At 46.4% G+C, this 23,626-nt stretch overlaps 1 protein-coding gene and 1 long non-coding RNA gene across 3 annotated transcripts in view; one reads left to right on the top strand and one right to left on the bottom strand.

Annotated features, from left to right (window-relative positions):
* The window catches only part of CACNG4 (calcium voltage-gated channel auxiliary subunit gamma 4), a 41,486-nt gene extending 18,517 nt beyond the window's left edge, over positions 1-22,969 (bottom strand). Inside the window, exon 1 of the mRNA XM_027471672.3 lies at positions 22,301-22,969. Within this exon, the coding sequence (XP_027327473.1) occupies positions 22,301-22,523 (223 nt within the window). The 5' untranslated portion in view covers positions 22,524-22,969. The remainder of the gene's footprint in view (positions 1-22,300) is intronic.
* On the top strand, positions 1,558-10,489 carry LOC113845560 (uncharacterized). 2 transcript variants are annotated; one of them, XR_005260115.2, is made up of 5 exons: positions 1,558-3,481; positions 3,559-3,641; positions 5,436-5,732; positions 6,070-6,221; positions 7,367-10,489. It is a non-coding gene; the product is annotated as an uncharacterized lncRNA (long non-coding RNA). The 2 variants fall into 2 exon arrangements; XR_005260114.2 differs by having other exon boundaries at positions 1,561-3,641.
* Positions 22,970-23,626: the final 657 nt, after the last annotated feature.

The following is a 23,626-nucleotide window of genomic DNA, read 5'->3' as shown; positions in this document are numbered from 1 at the left end:
TACATACCACAACGCCCCACACTCTCTGTGTTCTGCCTTCACACCTCGTCTCATCCCGCATCTCATGTGGCAGTCCTTTAGCCCGGCAGCCCAGAAGTTTGTCTCACCACTCATTTCCGTACTTTGCTTCACTGCTGCTTTGCCAAAGCTGCTTCTGGGTGGCTCATCTAATTATTCTTTTAAAATGATTTGGAGCTTGGATAGAAACCCCCATTAGAGTTTTGTAGCTGGCTAAAATTGGTCTAACACGTCAGAGGTTGGCGTTGGCTTCTCAGGTGAGCATCTTCACCCAGCAAGTCCATCTCCAAGGAGTTTCCTGCTCTTTATTACATTCTGATCCCAAATGCCTTAATTTAACGAGGTACTTATTATCAATAGTGCTTTTGGCACAATGCATCAGAGACTTGTTATTCACAGTTGTAACTACACGGTGGCCATCATAGCTCCAACACCTTAGACAGCAGCAGGCAATCAGCTGTGCTGGCCTATGTGCTAGCTACAATTCAGATGCATCTAGATTTGGCCCCAAACCTACTTTTCTCCCCAGTGCTCTTGACCCTGGCATACATTCACTGGTACTAAGGCTGCTCATTCAGGCAGATTGCTGCCAGTCTATCAATCATTACAAGAGGGCTGAAATGCCAAATTTTACCGGATGCAATTCTGAGAACAGATAGTCATTTTGTCTGATGAAGCGTTCATATGCTGCAAAATGACAAATCGTGTTTATTTTCACATTGTCAAACTGTGCTTATTTCCTGTGTTGGCACAACTGGAATCAAGTTTCCCTTAAGGGATAGTTTGGTTTTCATCCATCTGGTTTCCCTTACTTCAGTATGCCATCAGTTCTCCCTCATTAACATGGTGATCAACCAGGGCTTGATGGTCTCACCTCTTACAATCACAGCATGTCTATAAAGCCTGTATTGTGGCTTATCACTACCTGGGGGAGAAATTTAAGGAAATGGACATTCACTAAAGTCCCTGCTGAATTTATAATTTGAGACATAGTCAAGATCACATCTGGGGAATAAATACTGTTCTTGAACTAGATGAAGTATGCCCAGCATGTGTGTGATGTTTTGTCCCCTGTATCTTCTGCCACCTCAACTTTCAGACACATAGAGCCTTGAGCTCTTCTCATTCTTGATTCATCATAGATCCTCTTAAGCCTTTTTTCAGGTTTCTTCATTTTGCAACAGACAGGGTTTGCAGTTGTCATACAGAGGTCTAAAATTTAAGAAACAGCTCTCCAAAACGAGGACCCCGGTAATCCTTGGGGGTGTGTGTTTCAGGTAAGGATGAACCTGACAACTTCTGTAATGGGAAAACTCTTCAGATCTAGTCATTAGGAAAATGGTTCATATTATTGATTCTTCTTAAGCTATCTCCTAATATAGCAGACGCTTACAGGGCAGCACGTAATTACTTCTCTGCTTACAATCAGCAATTGTCTACTCTAACAGCAGTGAATGTCTCTAACTTTGTGTCTGGAACTGAACTCTTCTGGATCTTCTTTGCTCAGCTCTGTGGGAGCAGGTTGTTCACACACCATGAAGGTTTTTCATGGAAAAAAAAGAGAAGATTACATTGGAAAGTAGTATAAAGGAGCTCATTAGTTTAATTTTAGGAATATGCAGAATATTTGGACACTCCTGGAATCAGGTAATCTTCCAGTGTCTCTTCAGTCCATGGAGATTAGTCATAAGATGATGGCATTTAGAAAAAACATTTGGATATTGAAGAAGCAATAGGGATATTTCACTCCATAAATCACTGTAGATGAAGGCAATGCTTGCAATATGCCCGTCTTCATAATGCTGCGACCTTGAGTTGGATGTGCATTCATTTTGGAGCATGTCTTCCTCGTTTCTATGCCAGCTTGTTGAGTTATACATAGAAGCAAAACCTCTAGAGATTGATCATGCACAATCAGTGATGCGGGACTGAAACAAGGCAGATGATGACAACGGGGAATCTAAAGGTTAGGAGAAAGGGGTGTAACTGCCAGGTCCTGCTGATGGCTGGCTTTGGGAAACTCAAGGCAAAGGTTTCAAAACCGTCTGCATGAGCTATTAGTGGCAAAGGCCTGTTAGCAGCGGGAGGGTGAAGGGTGCAGCTGTGGCTGGGCCACCTCATGTATGGGACAGGGCAGGCTTGTGCCTCAGGGGGACCTTGCGAGGGTGAGAAAACGATAAGCAGCTCTGTGGGAATAAAGACCTGGGGCAGGAAAGAGTGAGCTGAAAAAGGAGGAGGAGAAGGAGCACTTTGGGACAGAGTGGGCAGAAAGCGGGGTGCTTTGCAAGGGAGGAGAAAAGGAAGCGGGGGAGAGAGAGCTGAGGAGGGTGGTGGGTGGCTGGAGGCGAGGAGAGGGCCTAGGAGGAGAGTGGGAGCTTGGCAGATTGGTGGTGCCTGCGGAGACGGGGACCAGATGGCAACCTGTGTCCTCTCTGAGTGCCGCTCTGCCTGCACTCACCTCCCTGCACGGGCACCGCCTTAGTCAGGGCTCATAGTGCTGCCAGGAGGGGCGGGCAGGCACAAAGCCACGGCCTGATGAAAATTAAGAGCCTGAAACATAATTCCTGGGATTGTTTTAAATACTTACAGTTAACAAATGACCCAATAAATAAAAATGGAGATGGCTACCAAGTAGGTCTGTTTAAATGAACACAAGGAGAAGAGATTTGATTTGGATCCTGCGCCTGAAACTTTCTATTTCCTAATGCAAGTGAAACAGTGACAAATAAAAATGAGACTGCAAAAGCAGCATGACCTCTTAAAGCTTTAATTATTCATTGGAACTGTTTTCTCTTCTGCTGAGACTGAGCAACACATTTAAGTGGGTTTCTCTCAGGTTTGTGGAAGATGTAAGTTCCTTGTTACACTGGCTAATAAATACCACTAAGCACGATGGCCCGACAACATTTGTAGAAACAGCATTTGGGAAAATGTGTTTAATGAATCAGAAGTGCCTTAATCTAGTCAGTCTTGAAAAGCAAAGCATATCATGCAAAATTACAATGCACTAAAGCACAGATGCATGAATATTTTATTGTCGAGAATTCTGAGTTTCCATTCTTCCTTCTTTCAGTATTTCAGACTGCATTTTACTATGCAATTTCTCTACCTGTATTGGGGAAGGATAATGGTGGGAGTAGCTCTGGACAAGCCAATCTGAGATATCAGACTGGATTTTAAATGATGTATTGGAAAGTCCCAGCCCTTACCAGCATCAGGCATGTCTCCCCTTGTAACTGGAAATGCTTGCAGCTGTTTGTGTCCTAGGATGGCATGGAAGTGACTTGGAAGTTTCACAGCTGGGAGGAGAAAACTGAGAAGTTTTCCTTTTGCTGGGATGAATTTTCAACAGTCAAGTGCCCTGCATGCCTGGCCTTGAGGCTGCTGTGCCACTGGCTCCATCACAGCGCTCCTTCTCCCTCCAGCACCTTAAAAGTATGGAGCATCCACCAGAAACCACTAGGTAGGGCTGATTGTTAATTAGACTTGAATTTCTAAGCATTGCACCTGTGAGAATTAGCGCCTGCCCTTTTACTACAGCATCCCAGGGACCACGTTTCCTCCTGAGATTTGAAAGCAGGAGAGGACCAGCTTCTCGCCACCTTGGCAAGCTCTCCCAAGAGGTACGTAGCAGCTCTGGCCGCCTGGGAACTGAGCCATGCTCAGGGAGAGATTTACGACTCCTCTCCCCTTCAGACACCCATCTGGCATGACGCAGGGTTGAGCTGCACAGCAGCCATACGGGTACTCGGGGTCCCCATGCTGAGCCCCCCCAGCAGCTCGTGTCCCCTTCCCCGCAGTCATCCTGGCAGAGAGGCACAGGCAAACGAAGGGCAGTTTTCCAACACCCACATCTCTTATTGGGGCCTCATTCTGGTTCTTACTCAATCTTTACAACTCAGTGATATGTTGCCAATGTATTTTTGCCAAGGAGACAAAAATATGTCTCCTCTTCCCACTCCTGCAGCCTGTGAGAAATCTCGGTTGTGTGCAAAGAGATGTAGATGTGTGTATAAATGTGTATTGGGGTGTGTGTGTGTGGAAATAAAGTTTCAAGTAATTTATTTTCCCATTGAAAGTTTGCCTTGTAGCCAGGGAAGAACTATTTTCCCCATGTGTAAATTTGGGTAGAAAAACTGTACTTTGAGCTGAGCAGAAATGGCAGCAGGTGCAATGGAACTGGGAGGCTGAAGCTTCGTCTTCCCATCAGCAAACCTTTTACTGCTCCGTGTCTCAGGTTCTCCTTTCTAGTATGTAGGCATGATGGTTTATAAATAATTTGGGAATTTATGGGCCAAAGAGCCCTATATTAGCAAAGCTGTCTAATAGTGGGCAAAGAAGAGAGGCATAATCCTTTCAAGGTGGGTCTCTCTCTCTTCAAAAAGTGCTTGAATAGCCCCAGGGGCCAGAGATACCCCGGGTATTTAATATGTTAACATAAATTATCTTTTAATTAATCATGACTCTCCCACACAGCCATGGTTTGGGATTCTGGCTTTGCTCTCTGGGTGGTTTGGGCACTTTAAAAGCACTTGGCATGAAGAGGGGTGATCGGAGGCTTTTTCCTGAGCTCCACAACAACTTTGCAAACTACGTGCTCCAGAAAGGTTTCTTTTTCCTCTTTCCCCTCCCTTTTCCCCCAAACCTTGCATGACTTCAAGGCATCAAATGTTAATGAAAGTTTGCCAGGCTTCAAGGTCTGTGAAATGGAAGTTAAAAATTCTGCGCCATAGGATGGCTCTAAAAATACTCGGCGTGTCGAACTATCAGCTCCAGCAGCTCTTCTGCACACAGCGCTGCCGACACATCAGGTCTTTCTCTCCTAAGCTCTCAGAGACTCATCCCGGTGATTACAGATCACTAATGAGCCACGGAGCGGATTTGCCAGGCTGTGGGCCTGCAAAGCCTCCTGGAGGGCGAGGATCTGGAGGTGTCATTTAACTCTACAGCCAGCAAGCCCCCGGGGACACAAGCCATCCAGGTGATTCCCAAAGTGACGGCCATCCCCTAGGATGGGCCCCAAACCCCGGCCTTGTGGGTTTGTAGGGTTGGACTCCATCGCAATTGGGGTCCGGCTCCTGAGCTCAGCTCTTTGCTGTCGTTTATTGTGCAGGGTACCTGGGTTTGTAAGCTGGGCTTCTACCTTTTAGGCACAGCAACACCTATATCTTTGGGGATCTGCTCCGAAGCCCTGTGGAGCAGAGGAGCTGTGCTGCCTGGAGATGTGAACGCTCTGCTGCACACAGTGCCACGCGCCTTGGGCGATCTGAGCTTACGTGTCCTGCGACCTGGAGAATTTCTCGCTCTGCAGGTGCAACTCCCCTGGCTTCCAAGGGGCCCAGCAGAGACACCACTGTCCCCGTGCAGTTTAAAGGTTATTTATTTATTTATTTATTTATTCCCTTTTTCCCTCACAGTGCTTTTGTGTGTGGAAACCTGGGAGCTGCTTTCTCCCGATGCTGCCTCCTTTCCAAAAAGGCGCTTTCTCCCCGCGAAGCAAACGATGCTCCGGAGCACAGCGATCTGGATCGTGACTTCAAGCGCGATCCTGGCTGCGCGGTGGTGCCTGAACCGTTCCTATCACGGGAGAAGCCACGGGGGGCTGTGACTCAGCCGTGCCTGAGTCACGCGTCCCCATCCCGCCGTGCTCCCGGGGGACCGTGCTTCGCCTCCACCCGTGCCTTCGTCGGCGATGAACCACGGCTCAGGCCTCGGTGAGGTGGTTGGGCTCCAGACCGCAGCCTTTCCCTGCTGGTCTGTGCTGGGGTTGGGGACAGGGACAGCAGGAACATGTCCCTGGGCTGTGGCACTGCACCCATGGGGGGATTTGGAGCAGGAGTGTGCACAAGTTTGGCACGAGCAGGCTGCCCGGTCACACACCAGCCCTGCGTAAGTGCAATCTGAGCCAGGCACAGGCTGCTGTTGCTCAGAAAGTCACTAGAAATAATTCATGTACGTGTGAGTTAAAATTCTGCTTAAAAATCACTCTATGCCTTCAAAGGTAAAACCTGCAATACTTGCAGTTGATGATAGTGAGTTTCATTTTCCTAGGTTCTTGCCAGCTGCTAAGGTAAGCTTAGATCCTCCTCCAGCACTTCCTTGCCGTAAGGATCTTTCCTCAAGCAAATCTCTCTGTGCCCAGAGCTGGCAGCAGCGGCTGCACGTGTGAGTGCTGTGAAGAACGTGCCCCTTGGATCAGCCAGGTGAAGTCCTGTCCCAAACCCTGAGACGTGTGGCATTTCTTAAGTAAAAATAATAAATGTTCTTCTCTGAAGGATTTTGAAATAAACTTGTAAATACTGAATTAATTCCATCTGTCAGTATGAAGTGAGGTTTTGGAAAGCTAAAAGGTGCAGGTTTGTGCGCATTAACTGTGTGAGCTAAAGCACAAAAGGAAAATGCTTTTTCATCCTTATGAGGTTCTGTAAATTGTATTCTATTCTTAGGAGAGTAAACACAGTGTTTAAAAAAAATCTAATAACTTAAACCTTGCAGGAAAAGTTGCAGGAGCAATGGGAACCTCTGAAATGATAAATGTATGAATTTATTCCACTGCCACTGTGGGGTTTTAAATTAGTTTTATTTTTCTTTTATTTCTTCTGGTTGACAAGTTGTGTGGTGCTGCTATCCAGTTATAATATTTCTAGATAAGAAAATCTTGAAGGTCAAAAATTCTGTTCTTAGTTATTCTTGTATAAGGTAATGTTCTTGTGTCGGTGACAATGCGGAGTGATCTCATGTCGCCATGGGTACCTGAATCATGCAGAAATCTGTCTAACAGCAGAGTTCTTCATGCCTATGCCCTCCCCTTATTTTGCTGTAAACAAAAAAATTAGATATCTGTAAGAAAAGCTTCTTGTCTGACACAAATGGACTGGAAGAAACGCTCGTCTTAAGAAAACACATCGTGCCAGTGGTCCAATGGACTGCACCCAAGCATAATTCTGGGGGATGAATTAATTTGTGCTCTGCTACAAGCAGAGAGATTTTTGCCACTAATGCTCCGAAGTGCAACCTGAGTTCAGTGTGTTATTAGCGTGAGTTGTAACATCTGTGCATAGATGTTGAAACAGCCAAATTTCAAATAGGCAACTCTGTCCCCATGGCAGCTTTGACAGAGGGGATGCACAACAGTTTCAGCTGCAGATATAAAAGGACCAGCAGCAGGAAACTGGAAAACTGTTAAATCCAGATTATGGGGGAGAAGTGAGAGCAGCATCTGCCCGCAGCTGATCCTAGAAGCACATGACAGGGAAGCACAGAAGCACAGTGAAATTAATGTTGGGGGGGGGGGAGGGAGTAAAAAAAAAAAAGACAGCCTTAATTATGCCTTTCCATTTTTCTGCAGATTCAGTTCAGTGCTCCAATACCTGCTGGATGTGTCTTTCCTTGATAGCTTTGTAACATCTAAAGGAAAGGAAAGAAGATGAAGAGGAAGCAAAGTGTATGGGCCTTGATCACGACAGTGCTACAGCCCTCTGGATGTTAGCTCTTCCACGTGCTGTAAGCAGGGAAGTTTTTGGTCTCTTAAATCGCATTTTGAGTCAATGGATCACGTACATGAAAGGCCTGGAGCAACAGCTTCTAGAGGATGACAACAGGGTTGTGGATCAAAACTTGTGCCTTTCTTTATCGATGGAAGAGACTCAAGTCTAAATTTGTGTCTTTTTCCTGAAAGTCTTCATTCATGCAATCTCATTTTAAAGGGGGAAAAAAAATGCACACAAAAAAACAAAACACATACAAGAAAGCAGACTCTCCAGGAAGGAGGATCAAGCAGTGCAGGCTGTGCATTTTTCTTGATAGCAGGAATTCCTTTTTACTAAACATTTCTGGCTCCAGTGGTGTGTATCAGCCAGGTAAACCAGAGCCCTCAGCTGGAAGTTTTGGGCCTGCAGCTTCTGGGAGCAAGTCTATGTGGTGGAAATCAGATAAACCAGCTTGTGCACACTGCCTCGCTGTGAGTTAGGACCGTCCTTGCATTTTGCTGTTGTACAATCAATCTGCAGAATAAAATCCTTTCTTTTACAGAGTCAGGGGGCTTAATTCAACCCTGGCATAAATGGGCAGCTAACAATGGGCCAAGCTCAGCTTGGATGTTGCTCTAGTTAATTAAAAAGAGTAGCATCGGGGGCTGAACTTGGCATGGAGTGTTTAAGTGACTGGCTTCAGAGGCAGGGAAGAAAAAGCCTTGCTTAGCTCTCTGCAGCCCGCTCTTCAAATGCAAATTAACCTGTCAACATCTGCATGTAGCCACCCAGGACAGCTGCAGAAAGGAGCTCCCAGCACCCAGGAGAAGGGCTGGAAATGTTTAGTTCCAAACAGCTATTTTCTAAAATAATTTCTAGTAAATAAGAATACATTTGAAGTGGTAAACGGAGCATCTGCTACATGCAACGAATGGAGGACAGCATGTGAAAAGAAGCATATGTCAAGTATGCACTTCAGATGCATTGACTGCTTGCCTCCAAAACAGAGAGAGCTTAACCATATTTGCAGCAAACACGGAGTAAAAATTACTGCTGCAACCCAAGGAAGAGCCTCAATAACTGCAGAATTTTCCCTTGCTGGAGGAGAGAATCTCAGTGTAGTGCAGCCGCTGCCAGGCGTCTTTTCGCGAGAGACACAGCAGGAATGCCAAACCCAGGCGGCTTTTGTTTGGAGCAAACAGCATCCCTTCACCCGTACGTTTAGAAACCCAGCAAACCAAGCCAGGGCTGGAGCCCAATCACACCAGATTTGGCTCGCAGAAGATAAGAAAACAGCCCTGTGCTTTTTCGAAGCCTCTTCGATGGCAGAGGAGACTGACATCCGTACTCCGACTGATTCAGCAGCGTCTTCAGCAGGAGGCGAGCTCTGTGCCGTGGGCAGGGGTGTGCTCGTGGAGCAGCCCGTGTCTGCAACACACAGCGACCCAGGGCAACGGCATTTCAGTAGCTCCTCAAGCCCCATATCCTCAGGCAAAATCTTCACTGTCTTCACTGAAGCTCTTGCTTACAAAACAGACACAGGGAAAGGCCCTGCTAGCAGGCAAGAGAAGGGAAGGCTGGATTTCAGCTCGAAAAGGTGCAACTTTTCTTTAGGAAGCTGCATGCAGGGAGATCTCACTCTTTCTTTCAGTGTAACAGGCCATAGGAAGCCCTGCCCAGCTGGCTGACACCTCCTTTTAGTGAGGGGAATCTCCCCACCATGCCTGGGGCGTGCTGCTGCTGCTTTCGGCTCTGGGCTCTGGGGGCTGCCATCTCCTAGCTCCCTTTAGGAGAGATGGAAACCAGAGGGGAAACAAACCCCGAGCAGCTTCTGCAGAAACCACGTTGCTACGATGATGTGGTATAATTAAACAGGAGTCAGAAACCCCACCTCCATAAAAACCCACACGAAGGAGCTTGTGCCAACACTTCTACTCATCTGCAGGTTTTTAGCCTGAATCAGGACCGAGCAAATAATGAAGATATTTGACAGTACGGGTCTTCATCCTAATCACCTCAGCATACCATGTCATCATACAAATGAACACAAACCAAGGGATGGGCAGTGGAAGAGAAACACCTCTGGAAAATCTAGAAACCCACCAGACACAACTGCTGCTCCCAGGGAGAAACTCAGGACTCAGACAGCGCTTCCTACCCATCAGCAGCACCACCACCTCTTTGCTGGGTTTTGCTTCGATACTTCCTACCCCCAACCCTGGGAGCTGCAAATATAGAAATGAAAACCCTCTGTTGTAGCTGTGGTGAATGGCCACGGCCCAGCGGTGGAGCTGGGCTCTTAATCCCCTCGGCCTGCGGAGCGGCACAGTGCGCAGCCGAGTGCGTGTCCACCATGGCAACAGTGGAGGAGCTCCAAGAATTCGATTTCCACCGGGCCCCTGGGCCTTGCCTTGACATCTTCATTGTTCCGCCGTGAAATAAATATAAAACACTCCAAGGGTAGCGTAAAGGCAGCACGAAATATGGAGAGCTATAGAATGGGGTTACCTAATGGTTAATTTAGGAAGGAACATAGCATTAAAAACGTATGAGGGTGGCTACATATTGATGCTGTATAAATATTTAAAGGGATGCCTCTCGTAAGGGCAGTGTTCCAAGCTACACCTAAAATAACGTGTGCAAAGGAAAATTAAAAGAATATTTCACCATTTGGACTTGTTTATCTGCCTCTGAAAGGCTTTTTCAGTCCAGCTACTAAACATTAGTATGGGAAAGGACATCAGACAAAACTCATTTTTGGTGTAATTCTCCCCAAGTCAGCAGAGTTAAACTGAAGATGATTTTCCTGGCCTTTTAAATAGAGTGTAATTTTCTCCATGGTTAGTTATTAAATGCTATAGAGAGCGATTGCTGCTGCTGTTGGAAAGGCTTTCTGGAGAGGTCACCCTGTCCCATGAGAATAACACTGGTGACAAACCAGGAGGTTTGCAGTTGTTACGACAGAAGAGTCCCTAGGGGCTCTGACCACACCACAAACTGCTGCCCAACCCAAAGCTAAGTCTGTATGTCTGCTGGGAGCTGAGCTACTCCAGCTGGGCATCCACACCAACACTACAGGAATACTGCCCATAGAAATTGCTTTAAACTTTGGAGGGACCATTGCAAAGGATAGACAAGTGGACGTTAGGGCCCAGCTTAATCAGGGAGCAAATATTCTCTAAACATGCATTCTGGGGCTCTCCTGCTGTATGTTGCCATTTGGGGGCTGGTTAGGTTTGCATCCCTTTCACCAGCTGCCCTAAGCACTGGTCAAGAAAGGCATTCCTTGTGCTTATTTTGGACTCCAATTCCTGTCACCTCACATGCACATGGACCAATGTAAAGGGTACAAGAGTGCCCACCCAAGCACCGACTGCATGTCCTCAAGACATGAGGGACGTTATCAGGATGGTAAGTCCTAGACCAGGAGGTTCTTATTCCTGACCAAGGAACCAAATTACACAGATGAGCAGGAGCCAAGCTGTATTAACCCCCCTGCAAGGTGATGTAGGCAGCTCCCCACCCAGCACATGCATTTCCAGAGTTGCTCTTTGAAGGCACCTGGGTTTTCTTCTCGCCTACACAGGTTGCACAGCCGACTGCCTGGAAGAAATCGGAAGCTCAAGTTTCAGGCAGCGCAGTGCTGAACTTTGGGTCTTGCATCATCAAGATAAATCTCAGCTAAACACGGGCCAAATCCAGAGAATTATTTAACCATTTTACAAAAAGCCTAGCTAGAAAGACTCTTGGGATGATAACAGGGGACCTCATAATTTATGTATGTAGTATCTTCCCACTGGTAAAATTAAAATGCAAAATAGTATCTAAACAAAATGGTTAAGCTCTGTCCCTTGGGATAGTTAAAAATTAAATGGGCAAAGCATATAGCAGAGGATCTATTCTTACACTTGTAGCTCTTTGGGCTAGATTATAGGTATTTTCTCTCTCACACGGCTACAATGCTGAGCTCCAAGAAAGGATTTGTCTGTGTAATACAGTGAGGCTCAGCAATAATTACCCATTGTGCTATGTGATGAGCCATCCTTTTGGTTCTTCAGTAACCCGTGCACCTGGACTTTAACTAAAACCAAATAATATGCACAGAAAACATTTTTATGTAAGAGGAGGTGAACATCACGAAAAATCAGAGAGCCTTTGTATGGCATGCCAAACTGCTGAAGCGAAAAAATGTCTTCAGTGAAAGGGCTCAGATGTGAGCATGTTTCAGTGCACAGCTCCAGGAAAAAACTCTGATAATAAATGTGAGCTTGTTATCGTTGCTTTTCAGTGGGAAGTAAAGCCGGAAGCAGGGTCGTGCTGGCTAATTGAAGCTTACATTTTCATTCAAGCACTGCATTTTAATTATAAACTGGTGACACAAGTGTCACTTAGTTCTTATCCTGTTTTAAGTGTGCATATGTATAAGAAATATTTTCAGTTATTAATTTATTCTTGTGATCATGTTCATTATCCTACATTATGTCTATCAGGCACGTGTCTAATGACATGTTTGATGCACGCTAATTCTTATGCCTCTTTTAATACAGGCCTTACATACACATTTTAGGCTGAACACGGTGCCAGTTGGCCACCAAAACAGGTGCACATTAATGCTATAAAATCAGCATTAGTAGCTGCAGACCCATATTCTGGCCAGCTGCAACCACTTGCTCAGCCCTCCCGGGGCACAGCAGCCGTGCCAGAACCAGGGATAACCTGCGGGAGCGGCTGCAGCCAGCGCCACAGCCTGGAGATGCCGACAGCGTGGTCCTGGCCACCAGGGTCTGGCCCCGATCCCAAACCACGTGCCCGTGGTGCAGCTCCTGTGTTGGAGCCTCCTCCTAGCCTGCGAAGTGGAGCAAGTATTGGCTTTGCATGGCCAAAACCCTAGTACGACTCTGAATACGGGTGGAAAATGTCTGGCCTGTTTTTCCTTCTCTATGGGGTTTTGCTGCTGCATCCAAAGATTATCTTCAGCTCAAACACTGCCATTTATATACAGAAATTAAAATAAAGTACGGAAAAGGTCATTGGGAATTGGCTACCAAGAGGCACAAAGTAAGTCATTAAAAAGTCAGAGCAGGACTGCAAGTAAAAACAAGGGGAATATTCTGATTTGGCAAGTTATGAAGGTAAACCTCTTTCAAAGCTACTGGATGGAATGGGATAGCTGCTTTTTTTTTTTTTCCTCCTAATTTTCTATCAAACTACAAAGAGGATTCTATTTTAATAAGCACTACCATAACGGGACATTGCAAATGAGAGGTTTGAATGGCTATAATTAGAAGCAATGCTGTGAATGCAGCACCTTGCATTACCCCTAAATACTACATGCTTTATTGCAGGTCTTGCATCTTTAAGGATCCCAAAGCACCTCCCAAACTGTCTGCACTTGCCAGCGCTAAAGGCAAGGACGAGAGTACAGCAAAATGTGCACAGCAAAGGAGAAAAACACACCAACCTCCGAAGCAAACCTTCATCTACCGAGGAAAACCGCAGGATGTTTAATCTCATCATTAGCAGACAGCGGCACGGCCTTGGATAAATATTTTTGGAACCCCCTAAGTAACTTAAAAACCGAAATCCTATTGACTCCCAAAGCAACGTAAGCTTCAAAGACAAACCTTTTGCTGGAAATACGAAGAGAGTTCATAAGCCGCACTCTGAAAAGATTCCCCGTCATCTCAAAGGATCTTTTGTTGACAGACAAAACCGTGTTTTCACAGCGGGCAGAGCTGGGGGGACGCGGAGCTGCTCTGAGCCAAACGCGGGGCTGGCAGCTCCGAAGGCTGAGCCAGCGGGCTCAGCCCCTTGCCAGGTTCACTGGCTTGGGCTCAGCACGTGCACACGTGGAGGGGCTTTGGGATTGGGATTTTTTTTTTTTTTTAATAAAAAAAAAAAGCGAAAAAGCAGCATGGCAGTTCTTAGAAATAAATTACCTAGTACGCTGATAATAGCCATCGCTGATGGCTCAGTGAGCCATAAGATAGGTATATGCAATAAGTCGTATTTTAGATTTGATTGTATTTAGGCAATGTACCTCTGGCAAGATCCTATTTCAAGTCATAATTGCGACATGTCATGGTTCCTTTTTAATGCCTTGCAGCAACAATAGATAAGCTATGCCTCTAGGAAGCAAGGAAGACACAGTAACAATCCCAACATTATTGAATGCTATACTTTTGGACAGGAGAAAATTTTCAGGCATCCATATTCTACACCAAATGACATTATTTAAAACACGTAAATGGGAGCAAACTGATCTGAAACCTGTGGCACAGAACTGGCAGAAGCTTAAAACAGTTATTAGCTAATCAGAAAAAAAAAAGAAAAAAGAAAAAAAGAAAACACAACACCCTGGCAGCTAAATGCAAGTGGCAATTCATCGCAGACCTAGGTACCCCTCAAGTCGGACGGGGATGCTTGTCGCCTCTGAATATCTTTGAAATATTTGGCAGCAGTGAGCTAACGGGACTGTCTGAATGAGAAGCATTCAAAGGGCAGATCTAAGTGGCACAATTCCAAAACAGCAATTAAAAGGGGGAATGCTTGGAAAAGAACAATAAAAGAGGTTAATTCATATCAGTGTCTGGCAATCCGCGCAGGAAATCCTATCATTCCATAACGTGCTTCGCCTTTGCCCACCTCTCTGTGTTATGACAGCGTGCCTGTAACGTGGTGCTCCTTCACATGCCACGGCTGACAAGAAGGGGCTCAGCTCTGTTGAAGAACTGACCACGCTGCTGCTAAGCTCTCCAAGCAGGAGCCTTGTAAACACATGGGAAATGAAGTCAGACAGGGAGAGAAGCGAGAACCCCAATCTCTTCCTTTTTGACAAGTCTATGTTCATATATTTTTATTTTATTTTTTCATTGGCAGGAGGGCACGTTGATGCTTGAGAGTTAAGGAAATTAAAAATCCTGGATTTCTACCTGGGGCAGTATCTACCAATTTTCTAAAGGCAGACTCTTGCACTGTTGTTGAAAAGCTAATTTAGACAGTGCCTTTTTAACAGAAGGAAAGTTAAAACGTTTCAGCAAGGAGGGGGAAAAAGAGGAAGAGAACAAAGATGTTCAGACTGCTGGGTGCCACGGGAAGGAGGAGAAAGAGGGGCTGGACTATCTGCCAGGCTACATCAAGAACCACTTCAATGATTTCACTGCATTTGACCCACAGCTTGCAACAACTGGCAAAAACTCCCCCAGATTGAAAGGGAAATCTAGCTAAAGTCTGCTGGGCCAGGCCATCCATCCTGCAGGCAGCTTGCCCTGGGGCCTGCTATTTTGAGAGGATAGAGAGGCCACACATCATTAATATTATAATAAATCCCAATATAGGGAGAGTCACAGTCTCAAATTTTGCTCTGGTTCCCAGCACCTCTGTGTGCACCTCCACACAGCAAACCATCACTCCGAAAGAAAAAACACAAGCCAAAGGCCAGGAAAGAGCCACCTTCCACTCCAGAATATTTAAGGTAAAAATCTGACGTGCTTTTGGAGTGAAGACAAATAAATAAAGGCAATAACGATGTGGGAGCAGAAGAGGGAGGACAAACTGCATTGTAATTTAGCTGATCAAAATATGCCGAAGAAGTAAGACACTTCAGTGCAAGGCAGAAAATAGAGAGGAGCCCTGCATGGCATTAGGGCTGTCTACAGCAAACAACCTTTTGTTCTGAAGTCATAAATGTGTAGCAGCCTCTCAGACATATGGGCAGTTGTGCATTTATCCTGTTTATTTTACTACTCCTGTGCATCCTGCCTTGCCATCTGTTGGTAAGAATTTGGATGCTGAACCGTAAGTCTGCGACATAATAAATACCAGTAAACAGAAATCCAAAATGAAGATAAGCACAAAGTAATGTTTTGAAGCGGGACCAGTTTTTCAGGGTGACAAAAACGTTGGAAAGTATGATTTATTGCCTGAGATGATTCTTGGCTCAGAAAAGATGGAGCAGCAGGAAAAGGTCCAATTGAAGGGACAGATCTACGATCCCTCCTCTTATATTGGCTTGCTATTGGCATAATTCCACCAGCTTCCTAGAAAGCACTTTAAATTGACGTAGGTGGAAAACCAGACTTAATCCTGTCCCTCAAGGAAGACATGCTTAAACAAAATGTTGCATGTATAAAACATAAGTTGCAAGCAAAACGCTTCAAAACCAGTTAAACTAGAGCTCACATGCCTTTTCTGAGCTGGGCAGCCCTACCATCACGTCCCAGTTTCTCCACATCATCTTTTCCCTTTTATTATGAGTATGGGAGGAAAGCGGATGGGAAGAAGGCAGTCATCCCTCCCAGTCAGGGACAGAAAGCTAAAGCGACTGGCCCCAAATCACGCAGGAAATGCAGCAAAGCCCAGCCTCCTCCTCCGTCTCCATTTCCATTTCTGGGACGCAGAAGTCACCTCTCAGCTCCTTCACACACAAACCACACAGCCACCAACTCAATATCTGGGTGCGCAGAGGTATTAATAACAGACTTCATATTACACCGAGTACATAAGTGCTTTGACTGCGTCAAAAGAATTAAAAAAGGAGATGAACACGCTAGCCTCTCCTCCTGATGTTTTTCCTCTTTTCCCTGTTTCTGTAAAGATGTACAGAGCTATGGAGTGGAGGTACCGGACATGCACTCCTTCTCCCCCCGCTTTTTAAGGAGGTTCACGTGTTTTGCACCTGGCAAGACCGTGACCAAAGCTATAGCTTCGACAGTGTGATCTGAGCAGAAGCATTGTGGGCTGACACCACGAATGTGACAGCATCCACTAGAGAAATAATTCCTGTGTGGGAATTTTACAGGAACTAAACCACATTGTCACATTTGCCTCTTTTACCAGTTGACACTAGAGAGAGCCAGCAGAGCTGCCAGGTGGCAGAGCAAGCCCTGAAGGGGTGCAATGGCCACGAGCTCCTGCCACTATCTAAAATAAGTAATAAAAGCCCACGGCAGAGGGGTCAGTAAAAGGTAATGGCAGCTGGAAGAAGCCCAAAGATTACATTATGTTACATTGCAAAGGTCACTGAGAACCCCAAAATGACTTACTATGGCTTTGACAGATGCTACCACAAATGCCATCTGCCAACCAGATGCAACACGCAGTATGATTACACACAGAGTAAAAAAAAAGTAGCTACAGCACACCACAGCCACAGGTATCCAATGCGCATAGCCCAGCGCATCCCTGACTCTTTTCACATGACATTTCTGAAACTTAGGTAAAGCGACTATTATCCACATTACATCTTGCACAGATGAGAAAGCTTTACAGCTGGATTACAAATACGCTTTCGTGGGTTTACAGCCTTCAGGGAGTATTGCTAATGCACAGAAAGTCTTTGGGTTCCAAAGACTTATAGCATTGGGCTAGCCAGCACACTGAGGGCCACAGAAAAAACCCAAACCCTTGTGTAGCCTGATAGCTCCCTACTGGCTATATAGTAGATCAAGTTCAAGAAAGCAAATTAATTCATTAAAGCAACATATATTCAGTCAATTAGCCTCAGCTCTCTGTTTCATACAGTGTCTCAGGAAGAATGGATGTTTTGTTACATCAATACAGTCATCTGAGATCCTCTGTTACAAATGTTCAAAGAGGTGTAATTAGGAGATATGTTTTATTTTTTTTTTGAAGAGAATAGCTAATCCCTTAATCCATCTTCTGCTGACAGTTCCTCCAGCAGAAAATTTCTCAGTATTCTAAAATATGTTTTACTACGGCCAATATTTTAAAGAGATTGAGCTCTGTTTCCCCAAAGATTGCTCCAAACTCAGAAGCTCTCTCTAGCAAATGGAACACAACAGAAAGAAATTAACCTAAAAAGGCTGTCAAGAATCACTCAATCACTTTCTGACAAAACCCCACTGCTTCAAACACTGTTGAAAAGATGTCGGTGGAGCTCTAAGAATTGCATTTAAAAACAATCAGTGCAGCACGAGCACTTTCTCAGCAGCATGTGTTTTACCAAGGAAACAGAGATGGTATGAGCAGATAAAGAACGAAAACACAGGCTGAAGCTCAGAAGAGTCCTTCTCTAATGTGTTTAAATTTGTTTTGAAAGATTTTTGGAAAGTAGTTCACCTTTCGGGACCTATGAAGCACACACAATACATATATATATATATATATATATAAAACATGCAGTACGTGTATATATATATATATATATATATATTCCAAGAAACGGGCTCGCATACACGGAACGAGTTTCCATGGCAGAGACACCCATTTGTGTATTCTCCACGTGCAGTCACTATGTTTCATAGTGTGAACACAGGCTCATACGCCTGCAAAGGCTGAGAAGCCCAACCATCTTTGTGCCTGTGGATGTAATCTCAAGGGTCTTGTCTGATATTACAATGATATAAAATTTGCTCTTGGACATGTACAACTTTGGAAATAGCATTTGAATATAAAGCCTGCGTTGTATTTAGTTTATTATAACCAGTGGTGATGCTACAACTTCCTCGCTTTGCTCTGAGAATACTAAAGAATATTCATTCCTCTTGGATGAACCATGAATTTGCAGCACTGATGGATGGCAGGCTTCCTTTATTTGCTTGCTTCAAACATTTGTATAAGCATTTTTATTTTGTTTTCAAGAGTATCCATGGAAGCAGAGCATGCGCGTGCCACAGGCCCTGTGTTTGTGCACCTTCATCCAAGCCAGAAGACTTGCAAATAATTGTGCAAATGTGTGTTTGTGAAAGTTTTAAAGTTATAAAAGATTCACCGAATCCTCTCTCCTGATCATAGATTTTCAGCTACCCAGACAGGAAGGACAAATGCTTCCATGTGAATTAAACGTCCAATCTCACCACTTAAAAATAAACGGCAAACAGGGAATACCGAATGCAGTAGACACAATGGGTTCAAAGCAATTCATATTCTGAAGTGTTTAATAAAATACTCTTTGAATAAATTTAAATTACAAGTACATTACTTGATTTCATATCTAGATGTCACGGGGCCTGCAGAGCTCTCTGTTTGAGCAGTCCTATTAACTTCAGCATGATTGTTCATGAAGATAAGCAGTTTCAGTGGATAAAGTGGTGCTTTAAAATCTTTTTTTTTTTCTTTTTTCTTCTAGGTAAATACTTTAATAGCAGATCCTCCTTATGAGTAAGACTGCGTGAAGCTTACATAGTAGTGCTGGACATTTACTGTAGGAATAAGGGCTGCTGGAAAATTATAGTGGTTTAATCCTCCAGGTTAGCTTGACCACAACGGGATTACTCATAAAACACAGCATCACCCTCTGCTGCATTTGCAAGACTCTGTTCTTCACCTCCTGGACAGTGAGCCACGTGAAATGGGGCTGATTTCTCTTATTATTTGTCGGCTGGGGTGCAGACTTTGGCTGTGGCCAGGATGGATGCATGAGGACTTCACCAGAAACCTCACTCCAGTGACAATTTGCCTTTAGCCATCAAAATTGCAGTTAATATAGGTCCGGTGTGGCCCCAGAAAACCAAAACCCAACTTTACCAGAGAACCCCTTGGCCATTTTACTGAGCTCCGCTGCAAAGACTCGCTTGAATAGCATCTAATTCTGCTGCACGCACATTCATATCAAGAATTACTTTAAACAGTTTCCTACCTAAATAATTACCCTAGCTGTAAGTTTTAAATCCATGCAGAAATACGGGTATTGTTTAAAATCCACTCAATGAGCCTCCTACCTCCACCTTTGACAAACATACTAAAGGAACAAAATTGGGATTGTATAGGCGAGAGTTTGACTAATGTATCATTAATGCCGCTTCTTGAGTGACTAAGCTCCATAGTAGTACCGGCTACGAGTGCTGAAACATGATTTTGTCCCCAAGACAACCGCAGCTCCAAACAAAGACAATATGCTGGATCCCCAAACTCTATCACTCCAGTCATTGTTACGATGCCAATTTGATTGCTATCAAGTTTTGATAGCAGTTTTGAAGTGCTATCCCAAAGAAGAGAAAAAGAAAAATGCTGAGGAACACCTAACAAATTGGTTGGAAGGCTATTCTTTTCCTTTCTGTTTCTGCAATTCTGTCTGAAATCTTGGAATTCGGGATACTGAACGGGTGACTGTTCAAACACACAGAACACAGATTGGTTCATGGATATAGTTGAGAAACATTTTAATGGAAATTTTCAACTGACCTGAAATTTACTCTGTGTAATGCTTTATTCATGTCAACAGCAATTTAAGAGGCTGTTCAAGATATTTCCAGCCTTTGCACATTTGTGTCTTAAATATGTCTTTTTTTGAGATGAGAGTGAAATGGTGCCTAAGACCACTACAACAAATTAAGTTGGCTTTCATAATTATTATTCCAAAATTAAATATATATATATATATCTAAAAATAAGTTTGAAGCCAGACCATTTAATCATATATAAAAATCTGTATAAAAATATAAAAATCTATAACAGATTTATAAATCTATAATTATTTTCTTGCTGTGTCTTCTCAGGGTTGTACCGATTTCTTCAGTTTTACTAAAAGAGCCATCCACTCACAACGAGTGGCATTCTGAAACAACCCAGGAGACGGTGTTTTAAATTTGCTTCTAGAAATGGTTAAATTCTTTTGTGAAACAGACGAACCTTTCCATGTTGAAATCGAGGTCCCATGACATGGTTTAGAACACTAATATTTTCATGCATCTGTATATTTTATCTTACAATGACAGACCATATGAAAATGTAGGAGAGAACGTAGCCTCTGTTTCTCTTATCTGTGAGCAGACGATGGTTTTCTCAAATTACTCATTCTGAGCACATATTTGACAACTTTGTAATTTGATTAAGAGCACTTGAATTTTGCGAAGAAAAGCTCAATTGACGTTGAGGGGGTCACATGAAACACTTTCTTGTTGCCTGAATTGATGAGGGTTTAAGGTCTCTCCGCACACCACTGCTAGGTGCAACCTTTCCGCAAACACCCCCGTGGATTGAACGTGCTCGGGAAGGCAAAGGCAGTGCCCTGGAGCTCAGAGAGCATCACAGGGCACCGCTTGCGACCCTGCCCATTCCTCAAGACTTCACCGACTTCTCGTTTTATAAAGTTCTGACTTAAGCTCAGTGGAAATCCAGGCGAAAACTCCATTGCTTTCGGCAAAAGCTGCACTTGGTTTCTATGAATGAGGTTCCTGGAGGACCATGCAGAAAGCCTGCCGGCGCTAACCTCCAGGATTTCTCCTGGAGACAGCAGGCCTGGTCTAGCACAGCATGCCCGGCACCTCCCGTAAGACGCAAACCAACTTATTTTCCGTGAAATGCAGAGCCTGGGGACACTAGAACAAGCCCAGCTAAGCTCACAAGATTTGGTTCAAGTGAAGGATGCTCAGCATCTCTCAGGCTAACTCAGAGGCTCTCAGAGGCAAACCCACATTTTCCAGGTGTCGCAAAAGCCCATGCCGAGAGTTACATTTCCTTTAAGCATCACAAAGCCAAGCGTTATCATCACCAGAACAACTTAACATTTTGGTAATTCTTTCCCTCTTCCTTGTCTAAAAATACTTTTGTGACCTGCAGCTTTTCTATGTATGCATACTATTACTAGGTAGCAAATCTGATATTTTAAGAGAAAACTACTTCTTACACTGCAGCCTTGAATGCTTAGGAAAAGGAGAAGATGTGAAGAGATGCGACAATTGGGTGCTCCTACAATGCCACGGCCTTTTCTGAGAGAAAAGCCCTCAGAATAGATCTGCCAGTCCTTCAGCTCCAGCTGGACTCCTCTGGGCTGAGCCGTCTGTCAGTTAGAATAAAGCAGGGAACCGGGTCTGGAAAGTTCATGTGTGCTAAGTTGTGCTGATTGAATTAGGTGCGCTGCAGCCGCTGTGCCAGGCGCTTTATTGTACCAAGGCAGACTCCGGCATATCCCCACCCCACAAGCCCCAAAGCAGCTCAGGGAAAGCCAACAGCTCTCCTCACTGTGCTCCCTGGTACCAGCACCGCTGGATGAACCCAGCAGCGAGGGGGCTCAGCACCCTGGACCCCATACCCAGTGCCATGGGGACCTGCCCACGTCCCACGCCCACAGCTCCACGCTCGGCGGGCAGATGTTGCTTCCCATCTGGGCTTTCCTATCAGCCCTGCCAATTCCTCTGAACACCCATGTGCTTCTTTGTGCCGGTAGCTACCCGCCACACCTCCTCTACCAGCCCATTTTCAGAGAGCCACATGTTTGGCCTCTGCGGGGAACGGGGCATCATGCCCCCCACCTCAATCTTTTGGTTAACATTGTTCAGTGCCCGACCCTTGGGCCGGGTTAAGTAACCCCGAGCCCACGCTGAGGCACTCAGACAGCAGCAACACCTTCACACGGGTTCTTGGTGTCTCTGAGGGTGGACAGGGAGGAACTTGCGTTCCCGCTGTCCTGCCCAAGAGCTGCGGCTGAGCCCCCAAACCCCTGAAACCAAAACCCTGGGGGCGCACCAGCCTCGAAGCCTGCAGGGCTCGGAACCCCCAAAAGCCCCAAACCTTCAGGATTCTCCCCGAGCCCCGCAGCCCCCGGGGTCCCTCAGCCGGGAGCTGTTGCTGGGGGGGGGGGGGCGCAGACAGCCGCGGAGCGGGGCCGCCCCCCCGGGCCGAGCTCCCCGGGGCCGAGCTCCGCATCCCGCCGCCCGGTTCCCATGGCAATCTCGGAGATGCCGGTTGCCACGGCAACGCCATCCTCCTCCTCCTCCTCCTCCTCGGCCGTGTCCGAGGCAGCGGCTCCCGCTCCGGCTCCGGCTCCGGCTGGGCTCTGCCCGGAGACCCCCGGGCACGGAGCCGGTTCCACCCCCCGGTTAAGCCGCTTCCCCCCGGGGCGGCCCCGGTACCTTCGAGGCAGCAAATCCTCCAGAGCCCCGAGTGCGTGAGGTCTCCCCTCGCTTTCCTCGGCGGTCCCTGCGCTTCGTCCGCCGTGCTGTTGGTGCCGTTGCAGATGTGCGCGCTGGAGTAGAGCCAGTAGTCGGTGCCGATGGCGATGGCCATGAGGCTGAAGGCGGCGAAGGCGCCCACCGTGGTCAGCAGCATCTGGACGCCACGGTCACACCACCCCATGGTGCTTCATAGTCCCCGGGGTGGGGGGGTGGGGGGGGGCGCACGACACCGCCCGGCAGCGGCACCAGCACCGGCACCGGCACCGGCACCGGCACCGCTACCACCGGGAGCAGCAGCAGCCGCCGCCCGCGGGAGGCAGCCGAGTCACGGGGCGGGGGGCGGAGGCGGCGGGGGGAGCCTCCTGCCTGCCTCTGCCTGCCTGCCTGCCCGCCGCCCCCCGCCCCACCACGGGGCCGGGCTCCGCCGCCAGCCGCCCCCCGCCCCGCCCCGGGGGTGGGCAGCGACCGCCCGGTTCCCCCCCGGCTCGGGGATGAGGGGCTGGGGGTGTCCGGGGGTGTGCGCGGGGGTCTTGGGGGCGCGCAGCCCTTGGGAACGCGAGGGGTCGGGGCTAAAGGTGCTGCAGCCCCCCCCTCCACAAAGCCCCTCCATGGTACGGGGGTCTCAGCCTCGCCGTCCTCCCGCAGCCTCGCTCCGCTGGCAGTTACGCAAGGAGGTTGGAGGCAAGTGGGTGGCTTGCTGGTTTTCTCCTCTTTGGGAGGGGATGGAGAGAAACCGGCACCTGGCAGTATTTTCTTTTGGAAAACCAAGGGGAGAAATATCTAAACATTATTATTTTTTATTTATTTTTTTTAAACCACGTTATCCTGCCTTCCAACCCTGACTCCCATCACCGCGAGCTGACAAGTCGGTCCTGCCTCCACCTCATCCAAGTGACAAGCCAGATGAATGGGAAGCCTTCCTGATCAGCTAATGCGTTTGTGTGGAGGGAACGTGGCAGCACACCAGTTTTATGTATATGAATTAGGGAGTGGGAGGACAAGAGCTACAAACCCCGAGAAATACAGCGCTCTTCCCGAGCAGTGCGTGGATGGCTGCAGGTGCTTGTGTGACTCCACCGCTCAGCATACCAACGCAGAGACGCTTTTCAGCTGCTCGTCCTTTTCACAAAAACTGGGAAAGCAAAAAGCAAATACAAATTAAAAGCTGGTCTTCACAGAGACTCGACAAGTTGCTCAGACACAAAGCCCATAAACACAGAAATGCTCCGAAGTTAGATGCTAGGTTTAAGTGTATAAATTATGCTTTACTTTTCAATTGCAGTT

This window comes from Anas platyrhynchos, chromosome 19 (assembly GCF_047663525.1).
Source record: "Anas platyrhynchos isolate ZD024472 breed Pekin duck chromosome 19, IASCAAS_PekinDuck_T2T, whole genome shotgun sequence".
Taxonomy (NCBI): domain Eukaryota; kingdom Metazoa; phylum Chordata; class Aves; order Anseriformes; family Anatidae; genus Anas; species Anas platyrhynchos.
Note: the sequence above shows the minus strand (reverse complement) of the source record. Positions and strands in the feature narration are given on the sequence as shown.